Genomic DNA, 14976 nt, shown 5'->3' on the forward strand with positions numbered 1-14976 from the left:
CCTCAAATTTTTTTTAAATTGATTAATGTCCAAATTTTTCAGAACTAAAACTGTTGGTTGACTGGCTACTTGTACTTTTTGATACCAGTTGAATTAAAGTGCTATATGAATTAAGTTTTTTTTCTTCTAAATAATCCACCATATCATTCTTAGCATGTAATTACTTAATTCTATTAAGTTGTGTTTTTAAGTTATGCTTAATTTTAAACAAATGTAGTTCCATTTACTCCAAAATTATTAGTTAAAGTTACTGAACTTGACATAATTAAGTTAGCAGAACATTTTCTATAACTTTGATTATAAACTACTTAATCTATTTCATTACTTTGAACATGGGGGTTTACAGTGTATCGGGTCAAACTGTCTTATCAACCAAATACAAATTATTATTATTATTAGCCTCTACATTATAAGGCCAATAATTATTGTGTATAGTTAATTATTATAGTATGTCTATGTATCATATTTTACTGTTTCTGGTGCATATGCTGTCATGTAGTTGTAGACGAATCAATATAGATCATAGACACCATAAACAGACTCTTTTAATGATAGCGAGACTATTGTTTTACAACATCATAAATAGGCATTTTTCCCAAACATGAAGTTAGGAGATTTACGTTTAGCTTTGTTGTTTTGGAGGCTCTTCAGGTCTTTTATTAGAATAGAAGTATTGACTAACAGTTTGTAATTCAATCCATTAAATTTTTTGCTGCATTTTCACATGAGCAAGGCTGAGATTAAGAAAGAAAAAGACCACAGAGGATACTGCAATCATGTGCAAATCAGCCTTAGAAATCTAAAAATACTGCGTGTTTCTTGTATGATTGTCTTGGGGAGAAATATAGCTTTTTTGTATCCGAGTGGCTGTGTATCCCTGTTCCTTGGCCTACTGCGCTGGACTTGTGTCACTATTTATTTTCACGCTGCTCTGGGCTAGTGCTGAATGATTGCTTTCTGCAGTCCTAGCTCTCCTCTCTCTCTGAAGTCTGCATAGACTGCATCATAATAATTCAGCTCACTGTAAATGCCAGTCATTGAGCTGGCTAAAAGGTGGAGACTTAAGAGCTCAGTTTACAAAGATCATAATGGATAAGATTTTAAGTCTAGCTCAGAAAATAGGTTGAAGAAGGTGTTCAAACATTTCCAAATCTCTTTTTATGTGCAGCAGTGTTAATCATAGATGGTAAAGATGAAGGTATTTACATTTGTACAGTTTTCCCTGTCCCCTGGCTGCTCATTTGCCCCACCCTCCTTCTTATTGAACACCACATTATAGTCCTGATGTTGCAGGAGGTCAGATTACACAGTCGACAATATCTCGATACGGCGATATATTGCGATATTTTTTCGAGCAATTAATTATCGATATGCTCAAGCTAAGTATCAATTTTAAAAATAATAATACTTATATATATATTTATTTTACTATTTTCAAAACTTTTTCTGCTTTTTCACTAAAATGTGCAGGTAGGTCTTCACAGAAATGTTGTCACTGTTTGTTGAAGGAACCAATATATTGTTTACTATAATAATAATATTGCACTATACTGGTTTACAGAAAGCACTATTGGAGATACATATTCATTTACATTGGTATGTTGACACTTATTTACAGAAATGTTGCAATAAAATAGTGTAACTGTTCATAGATATAAAAGAAATATCAGATAAAAAATAAAAACCTTTATCTTTTTTTTTCTTGTTATGTCATAGATTATTGTAGATTGATTTTTGACCAATATATCGATAATCACAGTATCGTCGTATCGTGAGATAATCGTTGCTGTGAGTTTTGTATTGTGTAACGTAACGTGAGGTTCCCAGAGGTTCCCACCCCTAGTAGCCTTTCACATTTTCAACCATCCAGTTTTATTTAGTTTCTCTATCCACCTCTCTGATCTCTTCTGCATTTGCCTGTCTATCTGTCTGCCTCTCATTATCTTCATGGGAACGATGGGGCGTTGCAGGAAAGAGTCCTAATAGAGCCCCGGCCTTTATTACATTACTTCATAACAGCTACATCAACAAACACCCACAAAGGAGCACAGTTCACCAATGCATTATAAGCAGCGGACAGGTGCAGGTGTATAATGTTGTGTTCATACATTTTGGTATTCATAAGAAAAAAAGGTCATTAAATCCACCCTGGAGTTCTACTTTTCACTCATTTTACAGTAAATACTTTGAGCAAACTAACAACTTGTGAAAATCTATTGATGTAAACTAAATGGTTTTTGTACACTTTGTGCAGTAAAAAGCAAGCCTGCATTATCCAGGAATGTTCCACATCCATTTTTGTTATAAACATGACTCAGCAGCATGTGGAATGTATTTATACTGTCCCCATTTATGTTTGCTGAAATGAAACAGTGGATTCTATAATGCACACATTCAATCAAAAATGTTGGTGTTATGATCGTAAAATATGCTTATACATATATATATATATATATATATATATATTTGTTTAATAACAGAGCTTTGACCAAGATGGAGGCCCCACTCACCTGCCCTGTTAGGATATTGATTAAATTAATGTTGTTTTCTAGAAACCAAACAAGTGAAGTCAGCATGTTGGAGATTTTCACAAACAAAGTTTTTTTTTTTTTGAGTAAAACAAATAAGATCCTGGTTTGTGTTTTTTCCCCTCCAGTTTAAAAATGAGCCTCAAAATATCAAGGGGCTCACTTTGCTGATGAGCTCTGATGCAATCTAGAAGCAACAGTGATTCATATGAGTTTCCACACATTGTAAAAGTGATAGGGGGGAGGTGAAGATCATTGGCATACTTGCTCCAGATCCAGAACCCATATAGAGAAACGGCATGGCTATATTTGGGTGCATACGAGACTCTGTAGCAGCGATGTCTTCACTTTAATGTGTCAAAGTTCATAAGTGCTGTATTTATTTTTTTTATCAAGGTAGTTAGGGATGGGAATCAAAAACCGGTTCTTTCTGAGAACCGGCTCCCAGTAATCCAGTTCCTAGGAATCGTTTGTTTGCTTGTCTGTCAATTCCGCTTATCGGTTCCTCTTATGTTGCAAATATGTAACACTAAACTCCTCCAGGTCCTGTATATTGTGTTTATGCTAGCACCAAGTGAAGCTCCTTCCACCATATAGTTGTGTACTGTCCACTGCAGAGAATTCACGTCCTCCACCCGCAGCAGCTCTGTCCTCTGGGCTGTGTTTGTAGCATCTCTGTTGCTACGCTAGTCACTTCCGGGTTCTGTACTCTCGTGCAAAAGTTGCTTCTTGCGAGGACTTTTCTTCTAAAAACAACAAACTTCCACAAGAACACACACCTCGTTGCCAGTTTATGTCCTCAGAAAAAGTAATGAGACATGGGAGACGGACCGGTACTGATCGTTGTCTTTAGTTTGCTCTTTCACACGTTCACATACACGAATGATGATGCCACATGTGACAACGGCGACGCCGTCTCTGAAGGTCCATTTATAGAAATGTAAACAATGGCTAAATTAATGCTTTACTTTTTAAATACATAACAATAAGTGCAGCTGTGCTTTTGGTTAATATGTTCTTTTTTACAGAATAATTATTTGTTTTATGTCTGAATTAGTTTTGGATCAAGTGGTTGCAGTTCAAAAGGAGCACTGTAAATATTCTCAAATGTTTGTAGCCAAAATGTGCCATGTTGTAATAATAATAATAATAATAATAATTCATCAATTTTATATAGCGCTTTTGTATATATTATTATCCAGTGAAAACAACCTGGTGGATTAAAAGAGAGCTGATAGCCCTGCAGGAAATTAAAGATACAAAGACAATATAATAAAGAGTTAAAGCAAACAAATCCATTTGTATTATTTAATTCCCTCACCCAATGAGAATCGGTAAGGAATCGAATCAATAAGCAGTATTGATAATGGAGTCGGAATCACTAAATTCTTATCAATTCCCATCCCTAAAGGTAGGTAGATGGTGGCTAATATACAAAAAAGGCTGAGAAAACTTGACTGAGAGATTGACATATGGCTAAAATATAGGTTTACAGCTCTTGGCCTCTGAAATGATGGGCATTTTTAGACTGGGCAATGTGAGTCAATGTAATGTTAATTATTTATTACTGCCTCATAATGCAGTTCCTGTCAGTGGGGAAAAGGAAGAGGGGGAGAAAGTTGATGGAGCGGCTGTGATCAATGGACTTCTGAGAAACTGCTCAAACATCTAGATGTGCTCGTTCTCTTACTCTCACTTTTCCATTTTGATGGTATTCATCTCTCCATTTTCTCCATTCTGCCTCTCTATGTAGATGTTGAGTTAGTAAAGTTTTTTAAAATGATAAACACTTCAAAGCTTATTTGTACGGTGGCTGGGAAGTGTCAAGTGAATGCATTTACAGAAACGAACACAAATGCAAAAAGGTCACAACACGAATGCAAAATGGCCACAACGGAAGTGTATCCGCAACGGACCGGCATTATGATATGATAGCCTGATATGAAAAATATAAGAGTATCCTAAACAACTTTCACTTACTTTCATACGTGTTTCGATATCTTTTTTTTGTTCTTCTCTGTTCTGGCGGATTAAAAACATTCGCCAGAAACGTGTCTGTCTGTAATACCGGTCCGTCGGAAACACTTCCGTTGCGGAAACCCGGTGGCTGGGAAGTGTCAGGTGAATGCATTTACAGAAACGAACACAAATGCAAAAAGGTCACAACACGAATGCAAAATGGCCACAGCGGAAGTGTACACACCAATCTTATCAGCAGCAGCAACAACACTGTCACTCACAGCAGCCCACACAGAGGCTGCAGTGATGGCAGCGCGCACACAAACAAACAACACGTGCACTACAGAGTTCTAGTGTAACAATTACAAATCAAACATAATGTAAATCAAGCAGCAGTAATTACCTTTCAAGCAGAAAAGTCGCCAATTCCATCTTCTACTCCTCCAGACCATACACTGTAAAAAAGACGGCGCTCCAGCCACCGGAAAGGGGCGGGGGCTGTGAGCAACAGCTGTCAGACAGTCCATCAAACACAATCCTGGCTCTGATTGGTTCTTTTTGCTCGGTCGCGGTGCATTCTGGCAATCTGCCAAAGGCTGTAGGAGCAGCCTGTCAATGAGTCTGTTTTTTTTTTCACACAAACTACTAGTTTGATGTAAAGCTGTCCTTGCATAGTGACAGCTTTAGCAAATATGACAAAAAGTCACTTTTATAAGAGTTACGGACATTAATTTTTTTATTTATCAAAACTTAAATGACATAAATGATTATTTGAGTTGTGTAATGCACCAACTGCAGTTTGACTTCCTCACTCACACTGTTAAATATTATCTTTCTACGACTAAATGTCTGCCCTGAGATTTCTGTCTTCATCACTCACAATCTGACAGGAACACTCAGCAATCTGTTGTGATTATTTACCACCAAAAATTTTAGCTCACACTCTTCATTGTCCATGATTCATTATATCTGGAAGGAATTTGTTTTTGCCTTTGTCTTTTGAGGCTTAGTGAAGGTTGCACAACACCAGCTATACAGTAAGTAATATGGGTGTCCCGAAACAACTTTCTTTTTTTTTTACTTCTGATATGATACCGATCATGATGTTTTGAGTATTGGCCAATACCGATATCAATCCAATGCAATATCAGTGCAAACCATACATACATTATTACTTAACTTTTAGTGTAGAATACAGTATACTGTAAATAAAGGCTTGATTAAGTGACACCAACAAATCAACAAGTCAGCAACAGCAGGTACTGTATATTATATATTATTAGGCAAGGCAAGGCAAATTTATTTGTATAGCGCATTTGACATTTTAAAAATAAATAACATTAAAATCAACAGTATTAATCTATGGGTTACTTACATTTTAACCTTAAACACAACAATATTATACAATTGAATACAATTCACGCTGCTGTCTGCCCAATATAACGTGGGACAATGAGCATGTACATTATACATACGGTGATGTGAAAAATGAGGTCAATAGTCCTGAACTAGTAGCTTTTCCAAACATCTACATATAAGGTAGATAAACTGCTCAATTTCTTTCTGGAAGATGGATGTTACTAGTCATTGAAAGCTGTGATTTAAGACCACCACCAACAACAGTGCAATGAACTGGTTGTGTCCTGACCTCTCTTTCATCTAATTAAGAGAAAGCTCGGCTGACGTCTTGTATTCTCCGGGGCCTTGGCCAGCACTTCAAAGAGAAATAAAGGGGATTGCCATAAATTATTTTATAGCCATTTGCCCGTTATTGAGACTTTTTTCACTTGACATTTATTCTAGAAAATCAGTGGATTTGACTGAGGTTGCGTTGCGTTTACCCTGTAGCTGATTTGTGTGTTGTTACAGTAATCTGAAGGCAGTTACAGGAAGTAAAAAAGGAACGGCTAAAGCTTTGGCTCACAGAGTATTTCTGGCTAAACGTGCAAGGCTCACAGGATGTTCAGAAAACCGAAAGTGAAAAACCAAGCTCTCATGTAGCAAAACCTTTCAGCTTCTGGGAGTCAGTTAACGTAGTCCTGCTGTCTGCGGTGCTTGTTGTACAGTAAGAATTGTTCAAAAATGTTGCTCTATTATAGGATATGAAGGGTTTGTTCTATGTGAAAACAAACCTTTTACTACGTCTGTAACAATGTGTCTTCTTCCCTTTCCCAGGACGTACTGTATATCAGTAAACAATGTCTGACTCTGTCAATATTTTTTATCTTTTTCTTCTTTTTCATCTCTGGGTGACCTAGCACGCAGAGTACTGTCATTTTTCTGTGTATTACGGTAAAATCTGGGTGTGGTCCTTTTCTGGGTTGATATGCTCATGCCTGTTTCTATTAGATTTTAGTTTCTGTGATTTGGTTTTACTAGAATCAGACTGCATTCAGAGGGCGGGGTTATGACTCAGCACTTTATTGCTATGACCTTTCTGCAGCTGTAAAGGAAGCTGGAAAATTAACATTGACATGACATTTAAATAATTCAAATAATATCTATAAGCTTGTCCATTTCTCTGCTCTGTAAAATCTATTAGGTTATTACCACTCCCTGTATTAATGTTTCGGAATGAACATTGCTTCTGTAGGAGTGTGTTAGTGCATTTATAAACTTCACTGTGATGTTAAATATTAATTGTCAAGCTTTAATGGTTTCAAATAGTAGCATCTTACTAGACTACTGTCAACTAGCTGTATTATTTTATACTGTACCATAGTCCAATGGAGTTTATTTCAAATAGAAAATGTGTTTAAATAATGTATGAAATTTTAAACATATCTGTACATACTTTATTAATCCCAACTGAATTTAATCCAACATGACACATTTGTTATTATGTACTTCATATAAAATGGATGAATAAAGAATTTCCTAAATTGCTTATCCTCTTCACGATCCTATTTCTGTCTATCATAACTTAGTGCACGTACTGTATTACATATGAAATAAAAGGGGTTAAACATTTGGTTCATGAAACATTTAGGAGCTTTAAGAAGTCAAGAAGTATTTCCAGTGGAAAGATCTTCCTCCATTAGATATTCCTGCATTATATTAGCGACATGACACTCATCGTTGAAAGTATGGTACCTCACTAGTCAGCATTTTACTTCTGCTCTAATAGCATTCAGCAGCCTAATAGGCATATGCTGTTTCAGCTATTTCATTGTGCGTGTTTTACTTCAACTTTTGTGCAGTCTACCAAATATGTTTAACAGTTGTTTTTTTAATTTATTTTTACTTTATATTTTTGGAAAATGTTTTACATAATACTTGAATGCAAAAGTTATTGAACTTTGATGGGATTACATAATTTCATCTCCACTGCACGTGTTAATTTTCGTACACAATGTTGTATTGTAATGATTGAGTGCTTGAATACACCCAATTTGGATGCAAATGCTCCCTCCTATTGAGCCGACACATGCTGGGATACATGTGCTGGTGCGGCATTTGCCTATAATTCTGCCCTAATGGGTCAAATAAAAGCTTTTGGATCCATGAAATATCCCCCCCCCCCCCCCCGGACCCACTAAACAGAAATATCGCCTCGCATCAGCACCTTTCAATGTAATCGGACTCCTTAATGGACCCACACACACACACACACGAAAACTCTGTTTTCGTTGGGTTCCTCATTAGCTTCTATGTGTGATCGATGATCGATGGAGGTTACTTATCGGCATTTGCTGATACACGGACACTGAACAAATGCAGCATTAATACTACATACAGTATTAATGCTGCATACAGTTTCAGGATCATCTTACATGTTGATCAATAATAGTCAATTGTTTCTGTTCGGTTTATTTTGTAGTGCCCATTAGCATGGTTGCAGTGTGTAATATGTAATGTGTTTAAGCCACTTCATACAGGTTTTATAGAATGGACACAAACACATGTTCTTAAATAATTTACTGGTGTAAAAATGCATAACATGGAACAACAGACTTATCTTGTATGTGCAGTAGTTGGTAGAAGGAATAAATGTAGTTTGACTTTTGAGTTAATTTTGTGCACAAAAGTATGGTTTAAGATATTTTTAGCTAATTAAAATGAAAAAGTAAGTTTGTGTATGTTTTATAGGTATGTTTTTCTATTTTTTTAGTAACCTATGATTTTGCATGTAGTTCCTCATATGGCCTTTTCTGAAACTAGGTTTGACGGCGATTATTTATTGGCTATGTTACTCTAGGAAATTTCAGATGACCTTTTCTCCCTGTCACCAGCAGGTGGTGTTAGAGATGTAGATTACATCAATTCTGTATTCCCTCCAGCTGCAGGATTGCCCTGGATTTAAATAGAGTACTTTGGTTCAAAGTAGCAGAGTTTAGCCTTTAAAAAACGGTGTTGGAGCGTGGTGTGACGCAGCAGGTTTATCTCATTCATGAAGAAACCATCAAAGAAATGTTGTTAATGTTGTATGGCTGTTGTAAAATCTCAGAAGGAGAATGTGTGAACAGAAATAGAGGTGTGAGATAGCTTCCCCTTCCCCAGTGCTGAAATTACAAACCACTGACATTAGCCGCACTGATAGAGAGGAACCTTGTCGTCTTATTGATGGAGGACGATGAAGGACCTGTCAAATAATGGCTCATCAGCCTGCAGTGGTGAGGGTGTAGTGCAGCTAAGATTCAGCATGTCCCACTCTTTGACCCTTTGCAGGAGGAGGGAGCACATAACATTCAGGTGACTGGACTGAGTACAGGTGATATGAGCTCACTGGTCATCACTTACTCCTTGTAATGAGACCTACCTTCTCTGCTGGCTCATTGAAGGAAGTTTATTCTCAAGTTAATCTATTTTTTTTTTTATCATTCTTTTTCATCTTTCTCTTATCGAACTGCACAATTTTAAGCGTGTGTATAATAATCCATTCATTTGATAGTGCCAAAATGTTTTTTTTAAAGGTAGAGTTTGTTTTTCGCTCTACAGTGGCTGAAATGTATTGATTTGCGATTGCCAACCCCAATTTGTAACTGTGAAATACATTTATCCTCGTTGTTCTGTTTATTTGTTTATTTTTATTTATCGTCTTAGTGCCCCACCATTGTAAATACACTTACAGTATCTATCTTTCTTTTAATTTTTCTGTGTATCTTGCACCACGATTGCTGTCTTTAATTTTGTTATACCTTGTCTTTAATGACACTACATTCTATTCTATTCTGCTCTATTCTCATAGACTCATAAGGCACTCGTAAGTTTCATTTCTTTTCAAACACAGCCAAAAAAGTAATTCAAACATTAAAATGATTGGAACTAAAGAAAAACAAACTGCATTTTAATCAATTTCAATTGTTTTTTTAAAACATTAGATCTATCAGGTCATTTGTACATATTATTATTAGGCCTGTTTGATTGTCTTTTTTTTTTTTGCTTGTGCAGGTGAATGGGTTTCTTCCTAAAACCTAACATCATGTAAATTCCATGAATTTAGTCAACAAAACTGTTCAGTTGGATGATGGATGGATGGATGGATGGAGTTGCAGGGACTGCTGTCAGCTGGTTGTTGGCATGCATCCTCTCTAAATCCCTTACACAATAAACACATTGGTGGTGCTGTTACCCATTCACACTGAGCATTAACATTTGTTTGCATGCACACACACACACACACACACACACAGGCATTTTGTATCCACATCTGTTGACATGCAATAGGGTTTTGATACACATCTGGACTGGGTCATTCCTTGTGTGTGTATTTGTGCTTGTGCTGGGATGTGCTATGGGCTGTTGCACTGGATTCACCCTCATCATTCAGCAGCCCTTTTCAGTCACCAGGATTAATTTTTCTTGCTCGCCGCACGACAGCAAATGGATCATTTTTATCATAGGAATGTATATAATTGAAAACAGTTCTGCAGTGTAAAATACCAGTTTTTGCCTTATGGTATTTAGATGACCTAGGAGTTTTTTTTATGGTTTTTTCAGTTTCAAAAATGTTTGCTGGAACCTAAAAATATTTTTATATCCAAACAATCAACAAACACTTTCAACCGTAATCCATTCATAACAATTTTTATCAAAGTTTGAAGCAATTAAATAGTTGAATGTAAGCTAAATGAAACGTTTTTGGAGACAAAATTTTTCAAGAGATAGGAAGAAATTATGGCTCACGCTGCTGCTCATCTGAAGAAAGCTCGTGAGCTTGAGCAACATCCAGAATACAGAGCGCTACAGAAAGCTAGGGAGAGGAGGAGGCGACAGAGGGAGAAAGCGGAGCGAAAACGACAGGTAATTGTGTCATACATTCTGCTTATCACATGCTTCATCAGAATAATATACCCTTGTAATGGACATTTTAACATGTTATTAACTTGGTAACTTGGAACTCCTCATTTAATCAATGTTTTTATTGTTATTGTATAGCATGGAGGATAAAACAAAGTACCTATATTTCTATGTGACAGATGACAGGTTCTTCAAAGGAGGACTATCTAATGAGAAACTTTAATATGGAGCAAAATTTGCTGATTGAAGTAAAGTAACAAGCGACAGTTGCTGGTGAATTCTCATACCATATGAATTAAACATTAAACTGTGTTCTAATACAACAGCATGGCTGTGTTATGTCTGTCCAATCTTAACGGTTAAAGTTGAAGCAGGGTTTTGTCTTGAAATAATTAAAACTTATGTTCATGCACTTCATGACAGTACGAAAGGAAAGGAATATCTTTAATCACTTTCTTCATTGTTTTAATTTGATTTCTTTGCACAATTTTGTTCATCACTGCACACAGCTGTCATCTGCTGCTGGTGCTGCTGCAGATTACAGCTAGTCCTCAGTCAATCCCGTCCGTGATCAGTTGTGTCGTAAACACAGTGCAAACCGATGAATGAATTGCTCACCCCCGCCCTAATCACTTCTGGAAAGCTTCTGTGAGTCTGTGACAGCACGTGAAATCTGACACCGGGCCATTTAGTGTTTCCTGTGTGTAATAATGTTATTTATTTATGCGTGCATCAAAAACTGTTATTGTTGTTGACATTAGAAAATTAAAGCTTTGAAATAGCTTTTCTTTCACTACTTTCATCACTTTAAGTCATATGTCAATGTTAATTTAAATCTATCGCATGATCATTTTTATTAGATAAAATCATAATGTATGTCTCATAGATCAATGACTCAAACATCATTTACTTAAAAAAAAATTGCCACTCCACTGTTTTTACTCTCATATTTATTTATTACTGTCTTATTGTATGTTCAGAAATGTTTGCAGATTGCATTGCTGGATGTGGAGTCTCGTAAATGAATGCATAGAAGTGTTTTTCTTTCATTCTTGCTGTGTTTTCTTTTAGTTTTTTTCACCAGACAAGGAGGACAGTGATTTTTTTTACTCTATATTTGTCCTAGTTTGTTCTTGGTATATCAGAATGAAATAAAAACATATCCCTGCAACCGTCTGCATGACTTCACAACCCACAATGCGATACGCAAAGATCCAAACAAATGGAGATTTACAGTGAAGATGAAAACAAACTTTCAATGAGGCCTACACTATGGATTTATCTGATAAAAAAATTTTGTCCAGCTGCTTTAGGTGAAAACATTTTGCCAAATGTCTGTGGTTTTAGTCGTGGTTTTCGAAAAACCTTTCTTGATCCTTTCATGTTCCTGAAGAACAAACCGGATAATGCATATGTTCAACATTCCTACTCAAAGCCAGCTGTCGCACACACGGCTCTGCTCCGACACAGCAAGGAGCTGATGATTGAGAATTGGAGGGCTGGATTGGTAAAAATAGCCAAGCTGGGAGAGACAGTGATGGCTTCTTGTCAATGGCTGCAGTTGTTGTACTACACAGACTGTGCCAAGATAGGTAGAGGAAGCGCAAGAGAAAGTCAGGGAAGTTTCAGGCTTCAACAGGCTGTAGATCAAAGGCAAAGAAGATGGCTTTCATTTGAAGGAAGTGAAGCTTTAGCTTTAAATGAATTTGCAGGGATTGATGGTATTGTAAGTTTAATTACTGTAGTTGGAAAGAAAGTCAAAAGGGAAAAGGTCATTTCGACTTACTGGGAAATTTTGATTTAGAGGGTAAACATGGGCAACGCAGCATCATGTCAGGCATGTGGATCAGATATAGCTTCAAAGGCCACTGGGAGTGATAATAAGTTAAACCATCACATGGACTACTACTACAAGGCCGGATTAGCAGCTGATGATTCACTGGTAAGACTTTGCTCATCTGTTTTAGTAACTATTGTATTTTCAGTAGAAATGCCTCATTTGTCATGGACATGCATTCATCTTGGTACATGTAGGTATCTGTGTATGTTTTGAGGTTTGTAGTGAGTTCAAACTAGAAGGTTTGACCCATGACCTCATTGAGGGGTGTGGATTTTCTAGCACGCAGTTGGATTGTTTGGTGACCTAACGTGTTTACATCCACTGGTGTGTGTTGATGTTCATGCATTCACCTCATAGGGTTAATTCCATCTCAGCAGGCTGTCAGGTTTATATGCTCTTCAAAGTCATAATGTGTCATTTGATTGTTTTTTTTTACAATTAGTAATTATTGATAAATTGTTTTTAATCTAAAAATGAAATCAACTGAAAAAACATTATCATATAACTACCAAATGGGTGAACAGAGATCATTTTTTTATTATTATTATTATTTGTTAAATTGAACCATATGCAGCCTAATTTGTTCTTAAGTGGAGGACCAGTAAAATCAAAACACAATAATGACTATTTAAAATTAAATATTTTATTACAAATGAATGACAATACAATATTTTATTGAATATAAACAGCATTCAAATATTTATCAGAAAAAGTGCACATTTTATATGTTTGTCTATTGCATTCATAAATGAATATTTAGATAAGTATGGATTCATAACAGCAAGTGCAGGAACAACATGGGATTTAACTCATGAAAAATGTAATAATTCTCTCTATGGGCCGTGCTTGATGCCCTGCCAGCCCAGTTCTGGGCCATGAGTCAGGTGTTTAGCACCATGGTGTAGTATATTTAATGTGTTAATGTTGTTGAGTATATGTGGCTTGGGCAATGACGTGTGAATGGGTCTGTATGAGAATACTTGCACAAAGATGTCTGCTTGTGCATTTTCTGACAGTAACTTTATCACTACAGTGTGTAGGTGTGTGTGCGTGTGTGTATTTGTTGTTGTGATGACGTGCTTGTTCTGTATTCAAGCAGCAGATGTTGGTTTATTAAAATATATTGGAAATAAAGGAAAGTCAGTTTAATCAGTCAGCACTGCAGTCCTGCTATAGAACAGTTTTGCGATACTTTAAAATGGTTCAACTTTACGGCTCATGCATTCGCTCCATCGGTCCATTCAGACACCAGTAGACATAACTTACATGTTTTTGGTCTGTGGGAGGAATGGAGGAATGGAGTTCCCAGGGTAAACCCATACACACTCAACAAGAACTCCACTTGAAGAGGCCAAGTTCTAGAAGCAATTCCCTCACTGTTCAATTAAAAAATAGCATCACCTAGCAACAGCAAGCAGTCTATTTTTCCTATTTAATTGGGTGGGTCTTCAAAATAGTACTGTTGTTTCCAGCACTGCCTTTTTCCTCACACATTTTTCAAAGCACTCATGTAATTTTATCTATTTTATTTTATATCTTATGTGCAGTTTAATTATCTTCATTGGTAGAATTTTTTTTTTTTTTTTTTTCCTTCCTTTTTTCTGACCGCGTGTTTTGTACAGATACATGGCCTGAAAATATTTTTTCTGTATGTGGGTTTACCTTTAGCTTTAAGATTACATAAGGTGTAAGAGATGTTGGTCAGCTGTATGTTATGTTACAGTAAAATGTAGAACTGCGCTTCATATGTCTTGAAGAATATTTAGCTCAGGGGAAAGGCAATATGAATACTCCTGCTATTCTGTTACATTCCCTCACTAAGAAATGCGGAAAATGTTAGGAAAGACTTCATAAATATATTTAGATAGATAGAAACATACATAGATAGCAGTTTTAGAGTATGTTTTATGGTTAAGTGATGAAAGCATGACAATTTGTCCGTCTGTCTGTCTGTCTTCCAGTTGCTTGCCCTTGTCATAGTGTCTAATGGTTAAATTTAGATTATCCTATGAGCGTACTGTATAGGTGTCAATCAGTAATCCATCAAATATTTTAGCACTCAAGTTTAAGACTTAAAGACATAGAAGGTAAATGGTCTGTGCATGTATTTTTACTTTTTTTAAAAAAAACAAGTTTTTCTTTATCACTGGATAACGATATCAACTTCTTGTTTCCATCTGTCCAGTCTGACAGTAATACCAGTTTTCTTCGGGCTGCCAGAGCAGGGAACATCGACAAAGTCCTAGAATTTCTGAAGAATGGTGTCGACATCAGCACCTGTAACCAGGTAAGAAATCCAGTGAAGAAAACTCAATTTATTTGGTTCTAAAGAGTGATTTCTGTGTTTTATTCTGTGTTTTTTATAATGTATCATCTTTATTAAATTTGTGTTGAATGATTTGCTGATGT

The 14976-nt window shown here is 36.2% G+C and overlaps 1 protein-coding gene across 1 annotated transcript in view; it reads left to right on the top strand.

Moving 5' to 3' along the window:
- ank2a (ankyrin 2a, neuronal) overlaps positions 1–14976 on the top strand; it is a 36813-nt gene that overhangs the window by 4000 nt on the left and 17837 nt on the right. The window contains exon 2 of the mRNA XM_028439259.1: positions 14753–14854. Coding sequence (XP_028295060.1) covers positions 14753–14854 — 102 coding nt within the window. The remainder of the gene's footprint in view (positions 1–14752; positions 14855–14976) is intronic.

The sequence above is a fragment of the Gouania willdenowi genome, chromosome 1 (genome assembly GCF_900634775.1).
Source record: "Gouania willdenowi chromosome 1, fGouWil2.1, whole genome shotgun sequence".
Classification (NCBI taxonomy): domain Eukaryota; kingdom Metazoa; phylum Chordata; class Actinopteri; order Blenniiformes; family Gobiesocidae; genus Gouania; species Gouania willdenowi.